At 40.0% G+C, this 15,609-nt stretch overlaps 1 protein-coding gene across 1 annotated transcript in view; it reads right to left on the bottom strand.

Annotated features, from left to right (window-relative positions):
• Nucleotides 1-15,609, bottom strand: part of LOC132268214 (uncharacterized) — a 105,618-nt gene that overhangs the window by 15,551 nt on the left and 74,458 nt on the right. The window contains exons 25-26 of the mRNA XM_059769011.1: nucleotides 7,132-7,230; nucleotides 6,762-6,946 (exon numbers count right to left, since the gene is read on the bottom strand). Coding sequence (XP_059624994.1) covers nucleotides 6,762-6,946; nucleotides 7,132-7,230 — 284 coding nt within the window. The remainder of the gene's footprint in view (nucleotides 1-6,761; nucleotides 6,947-7,131; nucleotides 7,231-15,609) is intronic.

The raw sequence follows: 15,609 nt of genomic DNA on the forward strand, positions 1-15,609 counted from the left end.
AACTGAAACAAGGCCCAGTTAAGATTAGCAGCAAGAGAAAGTAGAACTCGAATGGAAGAAATCTTGGCAACAGGGAAAATTGTCTCATCATAATCAACTCCATAAGTCTGCGTATAACCCTTAGTAACGATACGAGCTTTGAATCGCTCAATTGAACCATCGGGAAGATATTTGACGGTATATACCCACTCAAAAAAAATAATAATAATAATTTGTTTAAAAAATGTATAGATTCCTTATCATTGGAAAGCCATTTTTCAGAATGTCATTTAAAATCAAACTTTGAGTCTCTCCAAGATCAACCTAGTTCTTTTAAGGTCCTCCTTAGGTCATTTGACCTGTACGCTTAATATGTGATTGAGAATATCGATTTCTCGTCATGTGCAACTCTATCTACATTGTCTTCAACAGTTGTATTGATGACCTAAAACACTTTGACACATTACAACCCACGTTTTGAGTACGAAATTTCCAACACATGACTTATATACTTAACACGTGCCTATTTTAACCATCTTGATTCTAGAATTTATTTGAAAATGCTTACTTTTTCAAGTATATAGATTTTCCACACTTAGGATTCGGAATCTACATTTTGAAAAAGATAAGTTAGGTTTAATCTCTTTCTTTTTTAATAAGTAAATTAGGTTTAATTTCATTGCCAACTGAATATTTAATAAAACCTGAAACTCGTAAAGGTCAACGCTGTAAAAGAATTTCATACTTCTCAAAATTTTGGAAGATATTAAATTTGAGATTTATGAAATTTTCAAGATTGATTATCATGCCTACTTTACTTAGAATTTAGTTTGCATACAACATAATTGATGAAAATTATTAATGAATTTATTAGTGCAGACAGACTTACAAATTCAAGTAATTTAGTACCAATTTTTGACCAATATAACTATATATTTAAGATATAATGCATAAATGATCACCCTCAGAATCGAGAATGACGGATTGTTTTGGTTCAGGACATTGCATGAATACATAATTCTTGAAGAACTACATAATAATACGATGTGAAGTACAGTAAAAGGATTTATGGCTCGTTGGGTTGTTCTAGTTTCTGTTGGGAATGCATGTTCATATCAAGAGTGCAATTGCTGTATTGGGGATGTTTTAACATATTTATCCCTGATTGTATTATACAACTTATCCCTGATTGTATTATACAACCTATCTATGACAGGCAGTATTAGTAAAGTTGAATTAACGTTTCTCTGGTTGATGTAAATTAAATATATTTCTCAACTCATGAAATCAAAGGTTTGCTGATTTCAGTAACTAGCTAAAACAAAAGTGTTGCTCAATTGATGATGATAAATTGATGAAGTTGTGGTGATTAGGGTCTCTGAAGGAGAGAAGAAGATGGAGAACTTAGAAGAAAAAAAAACTGTATTAGGGAGCCGCACCCTCTATCTCATTCTTTCTTCTTATTTATAGTTGTGTACAAGGGTAGATAGACAATACAAAGACTAAATTACCCCTATGGGGTAAACTAATTACATGTGTGTTCTAATATGACTATTCCAACACTCCCCCTCAAGCTGGAGAATATATATAATATAATCCCAGATTGGAATAGATAGCATTCAATTGTTTATGACCAAGAGCTTTAGTGAACATATCAGCCAATTGATCTTCAGACTTCACGAATGGTGTAGAGATGTTTCCACTCAATATTTTGTCTCGAATAAAATGACAATCAACTTCAATATGCTTAGTCCGCTCATGGAACACTGGATTAGAGGCAATATGAATAACTGCTCGATTATCACAAAACAACGGAGTAGGGGTTTGAACTCCTAAACCAAGTTTTTCAAGAAAATGTTGTAGCCATGTCAACTCACTAGATGTATGAGCCATTGCCCTATACTCGGCTTCTGCACTAAACCGTGCTACCACTGTTTGCTTCTTACTCTTCCATGTAACTAGATTACCTCCAAAGAGGGTGCAGTATCGTGTAGTGGATCTTCTATCTTGAACCAGCCCGGTCAGCATCTGTAAAATCTTCCACCTTAAGGTGCACATTGGATTTATACAACAACCCGAGCCCTGGAGCTCGTTTAAGATAACGAATAATCCGAACAATAGCATTCCAATACAGCAATCTAGGAGCTCCCATGAACTGACTCACTACACTAACTGCACATGAGATATCGGGTCGGGTAATGGTGAGATAAATTAGTTTTCCAACCAACCTTCAGTATCTGCCAAGGTCATCAAATAAATCACCTTCATCAGTTAGAAGTTTTGTGTTCGGATCCATAGAAAAATCGACTGGACAGCCACCTAACAAACCTATTTCTTCTAACCAGTCCAGCACATACTTTCTTTGAGACAAGCTGATACCTTTCTTTGATCTAGCTACCTCAATGCCCAAAAAATATCTCAGTTTGTCCAAGTCTTTAGTATGAAACCGATGTTGTAGAAACTCCTTCAACGTAGCAATGCCCGCAAAATAATCACCTGTGATAACAATGTCATCCACATACACTACAAGGAAAATGAAACCTACTCCAGTATGTTGATAAAATACTGAATGATTTGTCTGGCATTTGTGAAGACCAAACTCTAATGTAACCTCAGAAAATTTACCAAACCAAGCTCTCGGAGATTGTTTCAAACCATAAAGGGCCTTCTTTAAGCGACAAACACTGTGTCGGTACTCTCCCTGACCAACAAACCTAGGTGGTTGCTCCATGAAAACCTCTTCAACTAAGTCACCATGTAAGAAAGCGTTCTTAACATCCAACTGAAACAAAGGCCAGTTACGATTAGCAGCAATAGAAATGAGAACTCGAATAGACGAAATTTTGGCAACAGGAGAAAAAGTCTTGTCATAATCAACACCATAAGTCTGTGTGTATCCCTTTGCAACAAGGTGAGCCTTTAAACGCTTAATAGAACCATTAGGAAGGTATTTAACAATATAGACTCACTTACACCCAACGGGTTTGGTACCAGAAGGAAAGGGAACAAGCTCGCATGTCCCATTATGATGAAGGGCATCCATTTCATCTTCCATTGGTTTCCTCCAACCCGGATCAAAAAGAGCATCCTGCAGAGTCTTTGGAACAAGAATAGCAGACAACTAGGATGAAAAATAGGAGAAAGATAGTGACAGAGAATTATATGACACATTGTTAGTAATGGGATGATGAGTGACACATGACGAGTACCCTTACGTAGAGAAATCGGTAATGAGTCAAACAGAGTAGACGGGGCCGGATCCATAGACTCCGAAGAAGGCGGGTGAGGCATGTTAGGCGGCTTGGGCCTGCGAGTGTAAACTTGTAAAGGAGCAGTAGATTGGGAAGGAGAAAGGCTAGGAGACAGTGAGGGAAGAGGAACAGGTGACAAAGATGACTCTGGAGTAATATCAATAGGAGAACTGCAATCTGAAAAAATACGGAGCAGTCTCACAAAAAGAGACGTCAGCACTAGTGAAATATTTCCTAAGGGTATGACTGTAACACCGATAACCCTTCGAAATGCGAGAATATCCAAGAAACACACATTTAGTGGCACGAGGGTCAAGTTTGTCAAAGCCTGGTCCGAGGTTATGGACATAACATACACACCCAAAGACGCGAGGAGTAAGAGGGAACAAGGCGGAATCAGGAAGATGACAGAATGAGGAGATTTTCCACTCAACACGGAGGATGGCATACGGTTAATTAGATAACAAGCGGTAAGGACAACATCACTCCAAAATTGTTTAGGGACATGGATATGAAACAAAGGAGCTCAAGCCACTTCCAAGAGGTGACGATTTTTACGCTCAGCCACCCCATTTGGTTGTGGGGTATAAGTACATGAGGTTTGATGAATAATGCCTTTAGCGCGAAAATAACTATCAAATGGATCAGAGGCATATTCTTTGGCATTATCAGAATGCAAAATTTTAATGGAACATTGAAACTGAGTTTTGATTTCTTTGCGAAATGTTTGAAATATAGAAAATAATTCGAAGCGATTCGGCATTAAAAACAACCAAGTCATACAAGAATGATCATCCACAAATGTCACAAAATAATGAATTTTATTACTAAAAACATGTTTTATTGGTCCCCATACATCCGAATGAATTAACTGAAAAGGACTAGACACACGATTAGCGACTCGAGATTTGAAAGATACACGATTATGCTTACTAAGCTCACAAGCTTCACATGACAAAGACACAACATTACAATCTTCTTCTTCGTCTCAAGATCCTGAAAAACACAACATGAGGGATAAAATGTAACGAAACAATGAAGAGTTTTAGTAATCTTACTAATAGACATCCAACTAAAAGGAAATTGAGGAACATATAAACAGAACAAAGAGACAAAGAAGAGCCTCATGAGTTGTCCCTAAACCTGAAACCTTAGATGATTAACCACTAGCAAGAGTAACACTTTGAGAAGGAGATAATGAATGAAATTCAGATAAAAGGTGAGAACTACCGGTCATATGGTCTGATGCTCCGGAGTCGATAATTCAAGGGCTATGAGAGGAAGACAAGAAACATGCAGGGGTAATACTTGATTGGGCGAAAGAAGCTCTGGAAGATGAGGTAGGTGCATGTTGCTGAGACAAGCTGCACATACTCAACACGTGGGATAGTGATCATATCAGACTCAACAACCTGGTGAGAATCAGTCGGTGAAGCTTGTGGAATAAAAACATCCGCTTTATAGGACACCTGATTTGCATGGGCAGATGGTTTCAGTTTACCATGAAGATCCCAACAGTAATTCACAATGTGATTAGACAGACCACAATGAGTACATTTTCTGGATTCTCTACTACAGCCGCGACCCCCCCTTGAGTCACGGCCACCACGTGTAGAACAACCGCCACGACCTCCACGAGAATTATTGGGTCCACTCTAAGAGACAGTTAAAGCTGAATGTTCACCGCCATTATTAGTGTGTCTAACTGAAGTGTCATGAGAGAGAGTAGCTCGCTGGAGTCGGGAAAATACCTCAGGAAGAGATGGAAAACTGGGGCTGCCCAAAATCTGGGCACAAATCGGCTCATATTCTGATGACAAGCCAATGAGAAACCGAACAACATTAAACTCTGCACGTTGTTGTTGCATACACTGAACATCAGAGGTGAGTGGTTGATACATATTCAGTTCTTCACAAATTCCCATTACTTTGGAATAATATGCTTCTAAACTTTGATTTACTGAAATTTGGATCATCTGTTTTTGGTTTATCCTTACTGAGATGGCTGCCAAGGCCTCTAGCTTTAAGAGAAAACTCTACTGATTTGGCCCACAGGATGTACTTTTTGCCATTAAGCTTAACAGAGGTCACTGGAGGGTTGAATGAGGCGGTGGAGGAAAAAAGGTCAGAATTTGATGCCATGATAGCAAGGATGGTGTTGATTCAAGACTGAAATTGCAGGGACAGATAACCAGAGAGAAGACCAAAAAATGAGAGGAAAAAAAAAACCTGGAACAAAATATTCTTTTCACGTATCCGAGGCGGATCGGATCAGAAAACTGGATCAAGTTGGCTTGCTCCAAACGGGTCAAAGTGGATATTAAATCTGGATCAGATTATTCAGACTTGGAACAAGCAATCTTCACAACCAAACACACCCTGTCTTCTCCAAACTAAGGTACGATGTTTAGACAAAAAAAGGCAACCACTGGTGTGTGTGTGTGTGTGTGGCGATGACGAAGATGAACTGAGACGATGGGCTGAATCAACAACGAGAATAATGATAGGCTTAGACGACAACCAGCAATCAGAATGAAGACAACACAACATATTTGATCTCCATCACGATTTCGATCTCTACGAGATGCAACAACTGTGATCACAAACACAATTTCATTCTCCCACACCCACAATATCGATTTGCCCTCATACCATGTTGTGATTAGGGTTTCTGAAGGAGAGAAGATGGAGAACTTAGAAAAAAAAACTGTATTAGAGAGCCGCACCCTCTATCTCATTCTTTCTTCTTATATATAGTTGTGTAAAAGGGTAAATAGACAATACAAAGACTAAATTACCCCTAAGGGATAAACTAATTACATGTGTGTTCTAATATGACTATTCCAACAGAAGTCACCAAGACTCGCAGAAGTTACCAATTTGGGGGACAACCACCAAAGTCAAACCTTGGCATTTGTTTGGTTCCAGGCCAACATATTTATTTTATGTGACTAGGAGCGCAAAGGACGCAATAAAATAATGTAAGGCTCTGTATACAAGTCTTCTCATATAGTTGTCAGCCCAACAGGTAAATCAGTTCTAAAAGATTTCTCCAACATAAATCGTCAAAATTGCACTTTCTCAAACTTTACATAAACTTTTCAAATACTGTTCAATCAAAGAACAATAAATGTTTGATAAAACTGAAAATTAAGTACTGAAAATTTTAATTGCTGAATTTTAAGTGATGAAATTTTTAAGTGGTAACTAAAAAGTAAATATTTTTTTATATCTTTTTGAATTTTCAGCGTTCCGCATTCAATGATAAGTGATATCCTCATCACTTAAAATTTTACCCCATTATAAGTGGCGCTTATTGTTTTTAGTGATATTCAAATTGCACTATCAAACACACTTAATTGGATAAGTACTTAATCTGTTCAGAATTAAGTGCTGCATTGAGTTACCAAGCAATTTTGCTTCATGTGTACAATTTAAAGAATTACAGTGAAAAGCTTTTACCACAAAAAAAAGAATCAATGTCAACAATTTTCCCTTGAAATAAAATTATATATCTTCATTACTGCATACCTAGTGTTTAGGCCAACTCCAGATCGAACCAACTGCGCAAGACGAGGAACCAACAATTCTAATGACTGGGTATCCACAGCCTCTATGCATAGGTCAAGAGTTTCCCACATTGGAGAGCCTTTTGCAATTGAAATACGCAAATTTTCAAGTTTCTCCATTTGTATACCAGCATTCGCTGCATGCAACTAAGAGAAGTAAAAATAAATAAATAAATGCAAACTCAAGACAACTGGATAAGAGGAAAAAATTGATAGAGCTCCAAAAAAGCAGATCAACATTCATCACAAAAGACCTCAACACAAGGTACACTATAAGATAAGAGTGTGATGATACTTATATTGCTACATTGGAACATGAAAATAGGCCATACCTCAACATAATTAAGGCCTTGATCCTCAAGGCTTGATAGACTTTCCAACATGCAACAAACTAGATCAGATAAATGTGGACGAATTGCAACCCCTGCGCTCTGCAAACAAAGCACAGAACAGGTCAGAAAAGTTGAGCAAATAAAATAGTATCCTAATACTATGAATAAGTTTATAAATTATTCCTCACAATCTTTAAAGCTGGACAACTGATTACATGATTACTTAATGTTAATCATAGTTCGGCAAATGTAACATAACAGCATGGAACAGGCATCAGCAAAACAAAAAAAAAAAAAAAAAAAAAAAGGGAACAAGGACATATGAAGCACTAAAATCTGTCAAAGTAGAACATTTTGCACAAACACGAGACCGATACAAAGGTTGAACCCTAACATAAGCAAACACACGAAACTTCTAGCTTAAAATTCTTTAATTTAAATTATGCATTGCAAGTGAATGGAAGAATGGGTTCTTTTGAGCCAACCCCAAAAATTGTGAAAACAAATTATTTGATATAGTATCAAATATCATCCCTGAATCAGATTGCCATTTTAGGTGACAATAGAAAGACTCCAAAACTAACACTATTTATATAAATAATAACGATGGCATTACCACTTTGACATTGTCGCACAAAGAAAGAATGATTTGATGTAATTTTCCTTTACCTATATTTTACCTAAAACCCACTAAATTTATCAAACCATGCCCTTTCACACTGTTTTAGTCTATAGATGGCTTTCCTCAACCTGCACATCATGCAGGACTCCCCTTGAGCAACAAAACCATGGTGTTGTTCCTTGTATACCTCTTCTTCAAGATCTCCATGGAAGAAAGCTTTTTAATACCAAGCTGGTTGAGTTGTTGATTATCTATTCCTGCAACTAATAAGAGATTCTGAACAAAACTAAGTCAAGCTTCAGGAAATAATTTTTCGAAGTAGACAACCCAAAATGTCCAAGGATAACCTTTCGCCATCAAATAAGCCTTCAACCTTTCAATTGAAGCATTAAATTTATATTTTATTGGTTAAACTCAATGACAACCCACCATTTTCTTCTAAAAGGCAAGGAAGTTAACTCCCATGTATTATTTTTCTGTAATGCCACCACTTCTTTATCCATAGCATGCTTTACTTGGAGAGAATGAGATCTGAATATTGGATTGAGGAACCAAAACAAGGACAAGGCAAAAACAAAGCACTAGAAGCATGGGTACAAGTTAGAGAAGGAAGCAACATGTACAACAGGATGATGAGTGCAAGAGCGAACACCTATACGTAGGGCAATAGTAACTTTTTATGTATGCAACAGGAGATCATCGGTTGACAACTTTTCAATTGAAGCCGGTGAGTTGTGGGAAAATATAATTGACATTACCCATAACCATTTTACAGGTGAGATAAGAGACAGAAGATGTAACAAGCAAAAGAATCATTCGATCAGTTTCCAATAACTGACCAAGGGAAGAAAGAAAGGAGTTTTATTAAAGGTCACATCCATACACATAAAGCGATGACAACTTGGAGGATTCCAACTTGGATGCTTTTTTTTTTTTTTGCTAAGTATATATGTATTCAAAAGCGTTCAAAAGGGGAACGCATCCCACAAAACAACATGACCTAATAGGGCCTTTAAACTCTCAAGAGTCCGCAAAAAAACAATCTCATCCATGGATTTACAATTTTTCTCAAGAACCCAACAAAAAAGAGAATTAATAATGGAGAATTTCAGCGCGCCAATAGGAATCTCCTTTCCTTCAAAAGATCGCCTATTTCTTTCAAGCCATAAGCACCACCAAACACATAAAGGCGTGACCCTCCAAAAGTCACGAGCTTGGGCCCCCACTATACAACCTCGCCAAGCCTCAACCAAACCTCTGGATGACCTAGGCAAAGCCCACTGAATCCCAAACAAAGTCAACATCAAAGTCCAACAGTCCCAAGCAACTGGGCAATGCAAAAGAAGATGACCAACTGTTTCCTCATTTCTCAAACACATGCAACAACAATTGACCACAACATGTCTCCTCCTCTTAAGATTATCCTGGGTCTAGATCTTCCCCAAAACCGATGTCAAGCAAAGAATGCCACTTTGAGAGGAGGCTTAGAACGCCAAATAGCCTTCCACGGGAATGCTTCCCCTGGAGCCTCCGCAAGACACCCAAAGAAAGATCAAACCTCAAAGCGACCCTAGGGAGATGGAATCCACGCCACAGAATCAGGAACTCCGTCCACAATATCCTGGCGATACAACAGCTCCAAAAAGCCAATAGCCTCTTCAATCTCCCAATCCTAAAAGTTCCTCACAAAACGCACGTCCTAAGACGTTCTCCCACTATCAAGGTGATAGCAGTAAAACACCAAAGCATGTTTGTCTGTGGCAATACTGAAGAGTCTCGGAAACAATAGGTCAAGAATGCACTCACCACACCAAATATCCTCCCAAAATCGAATCATGCTACCATCCCTAACTCGAAACCTGATGTGTTTAGAAAATTCATCCCAACCCATCCGAATGAATTTCCAAACACCAGCACCACCTGGGATTCTCACCTCAAGAGAACACCATCTGCCAAAATCCTCCCTAAATCTACTCGCTATCAATCTCCTCCATAAACAATGTCTCTCCAACCCAAATCTCCAAAGCCACTTCCCCAAAAGGCACCAGTCTTCTAATACCCAACCCACCTTTTCAAATAGGACTACACACCTGCTCCCAATTGACCAAATGATATTTAAACTCCTCCCCCTTCCCTCCCCATAGAAAGTTCCACTGCAACTTATCAATCCTCTCAACCACAACAGAAGGAATCTGAAAAAGGATAGGAAATAAGTAGGAAGACTCGACAATGTGCTCTTCATCAAAGTAACCCTTCCCCCCTTCGAAAGATACTGTTTCTTCCAGCCTGCCAGCCTCCTCTCAAGCCTTTCCACCACGGGATTCCAATTTCCCACTCTCCTTGTCGGCACCCCCAAGAGGTGGGCCCAAATAGGAAATAGGAAAAGAACCAATGCAACAGCCCAAATTGTTAGCAAGAGTATCAATCTCACAACCAAAACACTCTTTCCCAAATTCACCCTTAACCCGGATACAACTTGAAACCATAATAAAATGCATCTCAAAAATCTCATCTGAGCCACATCAGTATCACAAAAAACCAACATGTCATTGGCAAACATCAAATGGGAGATCTCAAGCTGAGAAGGAACATCTCTCTCCATCCGAAAGCCACACAAAAAACCCAGATCCACTGCCCTCTTCAACATCCTACTAAGTGCCTCCATAACAATGAGAAAAAGAAAAGGAGAAAGGGGATCTCCCTACCTCAAACCCCTAGAGCTCCCAAAGAAACCCTTCAGAGCTCCATTCACAAGGACCGAGAATCTAACACTTTGAGATACAAAACTAAATCCATCTCCTCCATTTCTCTCTAAAGCCCATCATTTCCATCAAATAAAGAAGGAAACTCGAACTGACATGATCACAGGACTTCTCAATGTCCAACTTGCATAAAACCCCAGGAACCCACTGCACAATCAACACACTTGCCCGCAATAAGGACTGAATCAAGAATTTGCCGTCCTCTCATGAAAGCGTTTTGGGAATCCGAAATAACCCCATCCAAAACCTCTCTCAGTCTTGAAACAAGAACTTTAGCAATTAATTTATAGATACATCCCACTAGGCTAATGGGTCGAAAATCCTTGACGACACACGCACTCACCCTTTTTAGGGATAAGAGAAATGAAAGTGGCATTCAAACTTTTCTCAAAGCGGCCCTGAGAATGAAAAGCATGAAAAGTTCCCATCACTTCCCCCTTAACAACCTCCCAACTATGAAGGAGGATTCTCATCGTAAAACCGCCAGGACCAGGGGCTTTATCCCCATTGCGGTTTTTCAGCGCCCTTAGCACTTCCTCTTCAGAAAAAGGTCTCTCCAAACCAACACTCTCCGTCTTGAAAATCAAATCAAATCAAACTAGAGCCCCTTAAGCAATAGTCTCCAACTTTGAGTCTAAGTGAATAAATTCTGAAAAAAAGAGGCAATTCCTCTACAAACCTCCTCATCCTTGCAGAGCAACTCCGCTTCCACCCACATTCTCCCGATATGATTGCCCCTTCGATCTACATTAGCAAGTCTATGGAAAAATTTCGTATTACGGTCCCCCTCTTTTAACCACATAGCTCTAGATTTCTGTCTCCACGAAATCTCCTCCAACACAGCTATTTCAGCAATCTCCGCTTGGCATACGACCCTTCTATTTCTCAAAACCTCCCCAAGATCTCCCAATCCCTCCATGCGATCGATATCAGCAATCTCTGAGAATGCCCGGTTCTTCCTCCACTCTAAGTTCCCAAACACCTCCTTATTTCATCTTTTAATTTCCTCCTTCAAACAACGTAATTTTCTGGAAATAATGAAACTTATAGTTAGACCTGTCAACGGATCGGATTCGGACCGGATAATGGTCAATCCGATCCGATCCGAATCCGATAAGCATAATGAGTGATCCGATCCGGTCCGATAATCCGACGGATTTTTACTGAGTCAATCCATATCCGATTTGTTTGATTATCGGATGTCCGATCCGATAGTCCGATCCGATTATGATACAAAAATACAAGAGAAATATGATACCAGAGGGTTTGATCGAGAAAAAGAAAATACAAGAGAAATATGATACCAGAGGGTTTGATCGAGAAAAAGAAAATACAAGAGAAATATGATACCAGAGGGTCCGATCGAGAAAAAGAAAATACAAGAAAAAAAAAATACAAGAGAAATATGATACCAGAGGGTTCGATAGAGAAAAAGAAAAAAGAGAAAAAATAAATAAATAAAGAAAAAAATAGAAAGAAAATACAAGAGAAATATGATATCAGAGAGTTTAATTGAGCAGCTCTTTCTGCCCACTTATGGTTGCTCGATCTCCCTCTATTGTCGCTTCACTGGATCTCTTTCTCTCTTCGCTTCACTTTTTTTTTTTCTCTTCACTTCGCTTCACTCTTGATTCTTGAAATAAGTCTCCAGATCTATTGGCCGTATAATCAAATTATGGGTAATGTACTAAGGGAGTAATGGGTCTGAGATATTATTTTTTTTATTGAGAAGGTGGTCTGAGATATTATTTGAGAGGTGCTAATATGTTGCCTACTACATTATATGATTATGTAACCTATTGATCTAACGGTACATAATCACTGATAAATAATCCAATGGTATATAATTAATAAATATATTAATATTATATATATAAATTTAATTCGGATCGGATTATTATCGGATCGGATCGGTAAAATCCATATCCAATTTGTTAAGCTAACGGGTAATCGGATTCGGATCATAAACGGGTTATCGGATTTTTTGTTCAATCCATATCCGGATAATCGGATTCGAATCAGAATCCGATCCATTGACAAGTCTACTTAGAGTACCAATCACATCAAATCCCACCCACCAAGAGTGAATCCTCTCAAAAAAGCCCTCTGCTCGAAGCCACATATTCTCAAATCTAAAAGGAGAGCTTCTTTTCCGTAGTTCCCCACAATCCAGAACCACAGGAATATGATCCAAAGTTGGTCTAGCCAACATCGGTTAGACTACATCCGGATATTTCTCCTCCCAATCTCCGGATAACAAGAATATATCCAAACGAGAGAGAGTAGGAAACTCTCTACCACTGGACCAAGTGAATGTCGCCCCTTCCAACGGCAAGCCATCAACTGCAAATCGGCAATGAACTCGGAAAACTGCTCCATAGCCAAAGTCCACCTGCCCCCGTCGACCTCTCACCCAGGGAGCGGAAAACATTAAAATCCCCTCCAACACACCAAGGCAGAGGCCATCTACTCGAAACAGAAACAAGCTCCTCCCATAACAAATGTCGAACGTTATCCTCGCTAGGGCCACAGACACCCGAGAAAATCCAATGGAATCCATCCTCCTCCATAGAGAACATACAAGAGACCGAAAATCTTCCCATCCACACATCAAGCTTTGAGACCCATCTTTTATCCCGCATCACCAGAATGCCTCCTGAAAAATCCAAAGCATCCAAAGCATCCAAAGCAACCCAATCCACAAATGTGCCACCCCAAAGACTCCTCACCACCTTATCTGAAACCAAGGAAAGTATCATTTCTTGCAAACATACCACATTAACATTCCACTTACGAATCGCCAACTTCACCACCTTCCTCTTCTCCGGGTCATTTAGAATGCAGACATTCCATGATAAAATTCATAACTTCATGAACAAACAATTAAGTTCTCCTTCCCTCTTCTTTTCCCTATACCCCTCTCCTTCAACCCCCACTCATCCCCTCATAGTTGACAATCGAGACAAGGTTCATTACCTCCCTCTCCCCTTTCTCCAACGGCTTCTTTGCCTTGCCCCCCACCTGCTGGATGTTATTGAAATTGTGAAACATTGCCACAGCCCTACAGAAATCCCCTTCATAGGATACCCCGACCAAACTGCCAACAACCCCTGCATTTCCCTAATCTACAACTCCATACAATCCACATCAACCTCCCTACCCCCTCCCCCCATAACCGACGGTTCAATCCTCACTCCCTCAGGGTCCATCACCGCCAATAGGACAAAAAAATCACCATCAACAACCTCCCAGGGCACAATCCCCAAATCCCCACCCATCAATGTGTTTGAAGTCCCATCCCATTCATCCAAGGCAAAAACAAGATTACAACTGGCAGCCACCGGAGTGCCATACTCTCCTTCTGAATCGTCACTACATGCATCAGACCCCTCAATCGAAGCACAATTATGCCCCTTCAAGGCTTTATGCAATCGCAACTCTTTCACTAATAAGGCTGCAGACTCATCCGTCAACTGGAATTTCAAATCTCGGCCAACACAAACTGTAACATCTTTCCCACCCATCAAACAAGTGGAAAAATCACCAACTGCGACACAAGCCAGAGCCCCAGGTTCCTGGACCCCTCAAATGAAAATTGTTATAACAAAAGCAACGAACCCAAGTTGAATCAAGAATAAAGACAGAAAAGTAAACACGCCACACAAAGATTTATACGTGGTCGGCAACTGCCTTAGTCCACAGTTGGGACCCGGCGAAAGTTTTCACTATGTGTAAAATCGGAGATTACAAGTTTTCAGCCCCACTCTATTTCTGTACGAATTTCAGAGTCTCTCTCTTTCTCCACTCCAAACCCTAAGCGCCCTTATATATCAGGCTACAAGAGAATAATTAGGGTCCACGACCCATGACCAACAAACGGGTAAAAAAATTTTCCTTTGGGCCCACAAAAGCTCGTCCAACGGGTCGTCGGGTTATAAACAACCCGCACCAAATTCGAGCCACAATATCACAAAAACAAAGAATCGCCATCCGAACAACCCTCCGTATCAGCTTCAACCACGGGCGACAAATGTCGAGAACCAACCAGCAAGCCCCTAAAATTCATCTCCACCGAACTCCTCAACACCCCACAAGGAGGAGTAAAATAAGGAGCAGCAGAAGAAAGGCTCCGAGAATTCACAACAGGAGACTTACCGGAGTTCATATCGCAGCCTTGGTCTTGACCCACTTTTGTTTCTCCTGTGTAGACCATCTCCTGTTTAGAAAAACGCCAAACATTTCTCTGTAAATTTGGAGACTGAAAAGAAGGCTGTGGATGCCGATTAAAAGCTTGACATTAACAGAGTCATTGTGGCCGTGTAACCCATCATAAAGCCCACTGTTAAGCCCCAACTAAAGAGGCCCAAAATAATTATGCAAACCAGCCCAGCAGACACTTTACGATGGTGGTCAACATACATGGATCTGGGGCCTTTTAAATCTCACCCACATCGTTGTTTAAAAATGGGTTACGGGCCCAATATAATGAGGGCAGTCAGACATGGAGCTTTGGCCTTTAATGTTTGGCCTAGATCACTGTAAAATATCTGGCCCAAAAAGAGAACTGCCCAGACCTTTATGCATCTTCCCTAACATGTTTGCATCGAAAACGGACTTCCTTTTCAAGCCCAAATCAAAAGTCTTCTCTCAATTTGATCCATAATGAATTGGGTCAACAAAGGCCCTTGGATTGCATCCAGCACCCTTTCCCTCTGGAAACCCACCAAATCTTCTAGAAGATCTCCACCACCCTTTAACATCATCAGAAAATCTCCCCCTTACACATGACCTAGTTTTGAAATTCAAACCATCCCTAACGATAAGGTTAGAATCCGGATAATAGGCTCTTTGTCCACCACGTGTCCCAACTCTCTTCCCCTCAGATCCACTCGCTGCATGCGCGTGAGGACCACTTCGTCTTCCTCCAACAAATCCGTTCATCCATCCATTTTTGGAGATCGTCAACACCTTTCACGCCCATACTAAGAAGCTTCCAATAGTCTTCCTCCCTCATAACATGAGCACCATCTCCTCCATCCAGACTTTCAGTCGTAGGCATAAGCTCTGGTGGAGTCTCTTCCCAAATCATAACTT

The sequence above is a fragment of the Cornus florida genome, unplaced genomic scaffold, assembly GCF_030987335.1.
Source record: "Cornus florida cultivar Cherokee Brave unplaced genomic scaffold, ASM3098733v1 CherokeeBrave_3.0.0_Hap2_Chr08, whole genome shotgun sequence".
Classification (NCBI taxonomy): Eukaryota; Viridiplantae; Streptophyta; class Magnoliopsida; order Cornales; family Cornaceae; genus Cornus; species Cornus florida.